The following is an 8,888-nucleotide window of genomic DNA, read 5'->3' on the forward strand; positions in this document are numbered from 1 at the left end:
GTATGCTAATGTAGACACCCCCATTTCCCTGATTTATTTATTCATCACTTCCTATTTCAATTAAAACAAGTGCCGTGATGTCACTCTGAACTGGGGGCGGAGCTTACTTGATTGACAAGCTGTTTGAAAAATTATATTTGCTCACACTTGAAAATAAACTCACCTAGCTGAAACAACTGGAAAAAACTACTGAAACACCACACGCACACACACACTCACACACTCACACACACAGACATGTGACCCCTTTACCTGGTGCAGGTGTTGAGGTCAGCAGCTGATTGGTCAGCAGGGATTAAATACCACGAGGAGTCAATACACAACGCCTACATCCAGGTTATTGCCAAGAGCAAACACTTCATCTATATCGAGGTATGGTGTGTGTGTGTGTGTGTGTGTGTGTGTGTGTGTGTGTGTGTGTGTGTGTGTGTGTGGTTTAATGCAGTTTTTTCTGACTTTTCAGAATCAGTTCTTCATCAGCTGCGCCGATAACAAACAGGTTTACAACAAGATTGGAGACGCCATCATCGAGAGGATCATCAGAGCTCACAAGTACACACACACACACACACACACTACATACATTACAAACTGTGCACAGAACTGTGTAATTGACTAGACACCATGTGTGTGTGTGTGTGTGTGTGTGTGTGTGTGTGTGTTACAGAGAGAATAAGAAGTTCCGTGTGTATGTGGTCACTCCTCTGCTACCAGGGTTTGAGGGTGATATCTCCACCGGAGGGGGCAGTGCACTGCAGGCTGTCATGCACTTTAACTACAGGTACACACACACACACACACACACACACACACACACGCACGTGTACACTAGAGGTTGACTGATCAATCGACAGATTTCTGAAGTGAATCAGCATCGGCTGATTGTGCTGCAAATTAGGCCGATTATTAGGCACATCTGATGTTCAAAACCGTGTGTGTGCATTCTGCGCTTGCATAAAAGAACATAACACCCCCATACCAGCAGGTGGCAGTATTCTGTATTCCACATCCAAACAGGGAAGCGGGAAGAGGTAAAACTGTAAATATATAAATCTAACAACGTTTCCACCTGCCGCCATCACTATTAACAGATTTAGGTAGTTTTTTTATTCATGTCTAAATAGCCAATCGGAGTTCTATTTCTCGCTGACGAGCTCCACCGCTGCTCCACGTGCAGAAACGCCGTCCGACTCGACGGTAAAATCGACCGACGCTCAAAACCGACACTGGAGTTCCCCGTCTCCGTCGTTCCCCGTCTCCGACGGTCCTCGTCTCTGTCGTTCCCTATCTCTGTCGTTCCCCGTCTCCGTCGTTCCCCGTCTCCGTCGTTCCCCGTCTCCGTCGTTCCCCGTCTCCGTCGTTCCCCGTCGTTCCCCGTCGTTCCCCATCTCCGTCGTTCCCTGTCTCCGACGGTCCTCATCTCTGACGGTCCCAGTCTCTGAAATTCCCCGTCTCTGAAATTCCCCGTCTCTGACGTTCTCTGACGTTCCCCGTCTCTGACGGGCCTCGTCTCTGTCGTTCCTCGTCTCTGTCGGTCCCCGTCTCTGTCGGTCCCCGTCTCTGTCTCTCGTGGCCTGCAAGTTCTTATTATTCACTTTTTATCTCGTCTTCTACATTTCCGTGTTTAAATCTGATGCAGCTTGTGAAGAGAAAAAGAGAGTACGTGTGTGGAACTGTATCGTTAGTGAGACTTTAACCAGCTGTAGTTTGTGCTACAGGGAGACTCGAGGACCAAAACCTTGTGTTCAGTATCATGTTTATTTATTAACTATTAGATTTTATGAAATGAAGGCGGGAAAAATAAAAAATCAGCCGAAACGTATCAGCATCATATATCAGCATCAGCTGCCCTGATTTCTAAATATCAGCATGTGTGTGTGTCTCAGGACCATGAACAGAGGAGAATACTCCATCATCTCTCAGCTGAAGAAAGAGAGTAAGAATCTGTCTGTCTGTCTGTCTGTCTGTCTGTCTGTCTCTCTCTTTCTCTCTCTCTGTCTCTCTGATGATCAGTCTGACCTGTCTGTCAGTCTTTCTTTCTCTGTCTGTCTGTCTCTCAAACTGTGTCTGTCTGTCTGTCTCTCTCTATCTGTCTTAAGTCTGTCCTTCTTTCTCTGTCTGTCTGTCTGTCTGTCTGTCTGTCTGTCTCTCTCTCTCTCTCTCTCTGTCTCTCTGATGATCAGTCTAACCTGTCTGTCTCTCTCTCTGTCTGTTTCTCTGATAATCAGTGAATGATCAGTGGATGAACTACATCTCGTTCGGGGGTTTGAGGACACACTCGGAGTTGGAGGGACGTCTCGTCACCGAGCTCATTTATGTTCACAGCAAGATGCTGATTGCAGACGACAGCACCGTCATCATCGGTGAGACCCTTGGGTGCATTTATTTTTGCCCCAGCTTCAGATTACGCGATGATCTCACGGGTTCTCCTGGTTCTTAGGTTCGTGAACATTAATGACCGGAGCATGTTGGGGAAGAGGGACAGTGAGGTGGCCGTGATTGTGGAGGACACGGAGAAGGTCACATCTGTAATGGATGGACAGAAGTACCAGGCGGGAAAATTCGCTCTTCAGCTGCGACTTGAGTGTTTCAAGTACTACACACACACACACACACACACACACACACACACACACACACACACACACACACACACACACACACAAACACACACAGGATAAAAGTAAAAAACAAAAACAAATGCACCATTATTCCCAATCACCTCAAAACTACATTCACCAGGAGGTGGCACCAGAGAGCCATAATAATAATCATCCCATTCCAGCTCTGACTGTAGTGCAGGTTTATACACTCTCTGGCCAAAAGTATACGGACACCTGACCATTAGATAGCTATGTGCCTCTTTCTGAAGATCTCATTCCACATTTAGTCTCCATTTGCTGGTATAATAAGCTCCACTCCTCTGAGATGTTCCACTGGATGTTTGTGGAGATTCATAAGGATGTGTGTAAGTAAAGTCAGGCACTGGTGTAGGTGAGAAGGTGAGGAAGTCCCTGGGGTGCAGTCAGTGTTCACATTCATCCCAAAATTGTTCAATGGGGTTTGAGATCTATAGATCTTCCACATCTTCCAACCCATGGAAAGCAGATCATGGAGCTGTCTTTGTCATGCTGGAGCAGGTTTCAAAGACGTCATCTACAATTGTGTGTCTCCAGCTTTGTGATAACAGTTAGGAGAAGAACCACATATGGATGGAGATATCAGGTGTCCCAATACTTTTGGCTGTTTTGTTCATTAGTGGCAGTCGCTTCGATCTGTTTTTATTTCCATAGCAACAGCTAATCACGTGAAAGTGTAAAGTTCACGTGAACAGAAGCGTGTAAGCGTAACCCGGAGACTGTGGTCAGATTCTGAGTGTGAACCCTGATGAGGTTTGGTACCACGAGGTGCTTCCTGGTTCTTCATTACAGCTCCTACATTCCTTCACATTCCAACACGTGGAGCAGATGTTTCACGTGTCTTCTCAGCAGGTTGTAGAAGTGTGTAGTGGTGAAAAAGCAATAAAACACTCAGGCTGGATCGTGTGTTTCTCAGGATGATCCTCGGAGCCTTCACTGATCCCTCCATCGACGTGAGCGATCCGATCAGTGATCGCTTCTACAAAGAGGTGTGGATGACCACAGCCAGCAGGAACGCCACCATCTACGAGAAGGTGTGCGTGTGTGTGTGTGTGTGTGTATCTCTCTCTCTCTCTCTCTGTCTCTCTGATGATCAGTCTAACCTGTCTGTCTCTCTCTCTGTCTGTTTCTCTGATAATCAGTGAATGATCAGTGGATGAACTACATCTCGTTCGGGGGTTTGAGGACACACTCGGAGTTGGAGGGACGTCTCGTCACCGAGCTCATTTATGTTCACAGCAAGATGCTGATTGCAGACGACAGCACCGTCATCATCGGTGAGACCCTTGGGTGCATTTATTTTTGCCCCAGCTTCAGATTACGCGATGATCTCACGGGTTCTCCTGGTTCTTAGGTTCGGCGAACATTAATGACCGGAGCATGTTGGGGAAGAGGGACAGTGAGGTGGCCGTGATTGTGGAGGACACGGAGAAGGTCACATCTGTAATGGATGGACAGAAGTACCAGGCGGGAAAATTCGCTCTTCAGCTGCGACTTGAGTGTTTCAAGTACTACACACACACACACACACACACACACACACACACACACACACACACAAACACACACACAAACACACACAGGATAAAAGTAAAAAAAAACAAAAACAAATGCACCATTATTCCCAATCACCTCAAAACTACATTCACCAGGAGGTGGCACCAGAGAGCCATAATAATAATCATCCCATTCCAGCTCTGACTGTAGTGCAGGTTTATACACTCTCTGGCCAAAAGTATACGGACACCTGACCATTAGATAGCTATGTGCCTCTTTCTGAAGATCTCATTCCACATTTAGTCTCCATTTGCTGGTATAATAAGCTCCACTCCTCTGAGATGTTCCACTGGATGTTTGTGGAGATTCATAAGGATGTGTGTAAGTAAAGTCAGGCACTGGTGTAGGTGAGAAGGTGAGGAAGTCCCTGGGGTGCAGTCAGTGTTCACATTCATCCCAAAATTGTTCAATGGGGTTTGAGATCTATAGATCTTCCACATCTTCCAACCCATGGAAAGCAGATCATGGAGCTGTCTTTGTCATGCTGGAGCAGGTTTCAAAGACGTCATCTACAATTGTGTGTCTCCAGCTTTGTGATAACAGTTAGGAGAAGAACCACATATGGATGGAGATATCAGGTGTCCCAATACTTTTGGCTGTTTTGTTCATTAGTGGCAGTCGCTTCGATCTGTTTTTATTTCCATAGCAACAGCTAATCACGTGAAAGTGTAAAGTTCACGTGAACAGAAGCGTGTAAGCGTAACCCGGAGACTGTGGTCAGATTCTGAGTGTGAACCCTGATGAGGTTTGGTACCACGAGGTGCTTCCTGGTTCTTCATTACAGCTCCTACATTCCTTCACATTCCAACACGTGGAGCAGATGTTTCACGTGTCTTCTCAGCAGGTTGTAGAAGTGTGTAGTGGTGAAAAAGCAATAAAACACTCAGGCTGGATCGTGTGTTTCTCAGGATGATCCTCGGAGCCTTCACTGATCCCTCCATCGACGTGAGCGATCCGATCAGTGATCGCTTCTACAAAGAGGTGTGGATGACCACAGCCAGCAGGAACGCCACCATCTACGAGAAGGTGTGCGTGTGTGTGTGTGTGTGTATCTCTCTCTCTCTCTCTCTGTGTCTCTCCTTCTGTTCTCACTAACATGAAGGAAACACTCATATTCCAGATGTTTCTCATTTTTCTGTTCTCGTGGTGTTCCTATGTTTTGCACTCTGCAAAGCGTATTTAATGTTTGCGGTTGCTTAGCAACAGACCTCTCCACCAGCCCCGTCTACTTCTCTTTTGTTGGAAAAACAGTCGGAGTGAAAGTGTAACTGAGGCGATTCCTGATCCTCCTGAATACTGAGAACTTCTGATTGATTGATGGATGGGTAGATAAATGGATGAATGAAGAAATAAATGAAATTAATGGATGGATGGATGGATGAATAGATAGATGGATGGATGGATGGATGGATGGATGAATAGATAGGTGCATGGCTGGATAAATAGAAGGATGGATGGATGGATGAATAGATAGGTGCATGGGTGAAAAAAATAGAAGGATGGATGGATGAATATAAGGATGGATGGATGGATGAATAGATAGGTGCATGGCTGGATAAATAGAAGGATGGATGGATGGATGAATAGATGGATGGATGGATGAATAGATGGATGGATGGATGAATAGATGGATGGATAGATAGAAGTCCCCATGAAGCTTGTGCCTTGAAACTCACAGAGCTTGAGTTTGAGAACATGAAATCATTGAGGGTGTACTGATTGCTCCGCCCCCTTTTAATAAACCAATAGCATTAAGTGAGGGTGGGACATTTCAAGGCTATAGTGCAGAATGATGTCATCATGATGGTGCAGGAGCATGCTAGCTCATATTAACATTCATGATAACATTTTCAAACCTCACTATTGCATGTCTTTCATTCATTTCTGTGCTGACATGATGATGATGATGATGATGATGATGATGATGATCTGGAATGAAATGTAAAGTCCATCGGTATTTGTTTAAGATGGTAAGTTAGCTTATTAGCAGCTACAATGTGTTAAATAGCTTCAGTAGCTTTGAGGCATTCTCTACATATTAGCATAAAGATTAGCTTAAAGATTAGCGTATCTTCTTAATGCTCGTAACCAGTCTGTCGTGTGTGTGTGTGTGTGTGTGTGTGTGTGTGTGTGTGTGTGTGTGTGTGTTGCAGGTGTTTCGTTGTCTTCCCTCCAGTTTTGTGAGGAACCTCCAGGAGCTTGTGAGCTTCCAAACCAAGGCTGGTTTGGATAAAGAAGACCCAGTGAAAGCTCAGGAGATGCTGAAGAAGATCCGAGGTTTCCTGGTTCAGTTTCCTCTTGAGTTTCTGAGTGAACAAAACCTCATGCCTTCTGTCGGCACCAAAGGTACTGTAGCACAAACACCAAATACATGGACCAGCACCTGCTCTCTTCTCCATCTTTCATTTTCTCCTGACTTCCTTTCTTCCTTTCCCTCATTGTCTTCTTCTCCTCCTCAATCTCTCCTTATCGTATCAATCTTTGCTCATCTTCTCTTTCTTTTTCTCCTTTTTCTCCTGATCTTCTCTTCTCATCCTTCTTCTTCTCTTCACATTCTCTTCTCCTGCATTTCTGTCCTTTCTTCTCCATCGTCTCTTTAACTGAAGGTTATGGAGAAAGGGGGCGTGTCAGAGATGTGAGGAGGATTTCAGGGACGTTATTGAGCTTCTCACACTGATGCACACTGTGGACATGTTCTGGTCATCTGACCTACTGATAATCACAAGCCACGCCCCCTTTAACAAACACAAATACAATGTGTGTATTAACACACACACACACACACACACACACACACTGTGAAAACGTTTGCTGCAGAAGGTTGACATGAAAGTGTTCATTTTCATCATCAGTTTTTTAAACACTGAATTAATGTTGTCACGTTTTTGTCACGTGAACTTCTCACTACAAATATTCTGAATATAATTTGATTCAGAATCCATGGTACCCACTGAGATTTGGACCTGATGATGGACTGAAGAACATCTGCACCTTGTTTTGGAGCTGTGACTGATCCCAAACTCACGCTGACGTGATTCAGTGTTTACAGGACGGACTGAAGGAACAAAACAAAAAAAAAGCAACAAAAAAAACTCCATGTTTCCTCATAGGTTTTAACTGAAAATGTAGCAGCACCATGTTCTGGTTTTCTAGAGTATATTGTATGTTAGCATTTTTTAAGCATCACGCCAGTTCATCGCTTTACCTGTGGCTCCACAACTAGCGCAAACTAGCCGAGCGTTCAGCCGATAAAACTGCTAGCTAAATTCTAACCCAGACTAGTCTTACAAACTCCATTCAAAAAGCTGTTAGCTGGGGGTGTTAGCATGTTAGAGCAGCTCATGCATGTTAGCTACATTTATTTCAGAGTAAAAAAAGCCATGACAGAAGGAGTCGGATTTTACTGCACTTTTATACCAGATTGTCGTAAAGGGAAAAAGTCACTCATTTTATTCTTTTCTCCTTAAAAACCCTGTTTGTTTCTTTGTCTTTTTCCAGTAAATTATTGTCTGTAATTCAATACTTGCTGCATCTGTAGCATTTTGCACTCTTTCATTTGTTTTTTGTTTGTTTGTTTGTTTGTTTGTGTAAACTAACAAACCAATTAAAGAATATTATATAAATAATCTGCTGTGTTTTAATGTATTCACTCTAAAATCAAACTCTGCTGTAGCCTTCACTGTTTAAGGTACTAACAAAGAGCCTGTACCTGTGGATCAATTCAATTTAATTTTATTTGTGTAGCGCTTTTAACAATGGACATTGTCTCAAAGTAGCTTTACACCAATAAAACAGTAATAAAGTAATGTATAAGTTTCTTCCTAAGAATAACTGATGACTGTGGTGAAGGAAAAACTTTAAGACCTTAAAAGGAAGAAACTTTGTGAGGAACCAAAGGGAACCTCATCTCATCACTGAATGTCCATTTATTACAGTTAAATGACTGGAAAGAATGACAATAATCTCCACTAAATAAATATGTGTTCAGCCTCGACTTGAACACTGAGACTGTGTCTGAGTCCCGAACACTGATTGGAAGGTTGTTCCATAACTGTGGGGTTTATAAGAGAAACATCTGCCCCCTGCTGGAGTCTTCATTATTTGAGGTACCAACAAATAGCCTGCACCTTTTGATCTAAGTAGGCGTGGAGGATCATACTGGTACAGAAGTTCACTCAGATACTGCGGTGTGAGAGCGTTAAGTGCTTTATACGTCAGTAGTAATATTTTATAATCAGTGTGAGATGTAATTGGGAGCAGTGTAGATGATTAAAACAGGGCTGATGTGATCATATTTTCTAGATCTAGTGAGGACTCTTGCTGCTGCATTCTGAACTAACTGAAGCTTATTTCTGCACTTACTCCAACACCCAGACAGTAAAGCGTTACAGTAGTCTAATCTAGATGTTACAAAAGCATCTACTAGTTTTTCTGCATCCTGTAACGACATCATATTTCTAATTTTAGCAATATTTCTAAGGTGAAAGAAGGAGATCCTGGTGATATTATTCACGTGAGACTCAAAGGAAAGACTCGGGTCAATAATCACACCAAGGTCTTTGACTGCTGTACACACTGAAACAGAAACACCATCCAGAGATGCTACGGAATCAGAAAGTTTACTTCTAGCTGCATGTGGTTCTAGTAAAAGGGGAGTGGTACTGGAGCTCAGTGGTTATGTTGTTGGCTTTT

The 8,888-nt window shown here is 43.7% G+C and overlaps 1 protein-coding gene across 1 annotated transcript in view; it reads left to right on the plus strand.

Annotated features, from left to right (window-relative positions):
* The window catches only part of pld1a (phospholipase D1a), a 40,045-nt gene extending 32,223 nt beyond the window's left edge, over positions 1-7,822 (plus strand). Inside the window, 9 exon segments of the mRNA XM_046862583.1 lie at positions 262-372; positions 464-552; positions 668-781; positions 1,887-1,936; positions 2,229-2,363; positions 3,994-4,147; positions 5,105-5,222; positions 6,350-6,542; positions 7,132-7,822. Of these exon segments, the coding sequence (XP_046718539.1) occupies positions 262-372; positions 464-552; positions 668-781; positions 1,887-1,936; positions 2,229-2,363; positions 3,994-4,147; positions 5,105-5,222; positions 6,350-6,542; positions 7,132-7,163 (996 nt within the window). The 3' untranslated portion in view covers positions 7,164-7,822.
* Positions 7,823-8,888: the final 1,066 nt, after the last annotated feature.

Source organism: Silurus meridionalis, chromosome 12 (assembly GCF_014805685.1).
Source record: "Silurus meridionalis isolate SWU-2019-XX chromosome 12, ASM1480568v1, whole genome shotgun sequence".
In the NCBI taxonomy this organism is placed as follows: Eukaryota; Metazoa; Chordata; class Actinopteri; order Siluriformes; family Siluridae; genus Silurus; species Silurus meridionalis.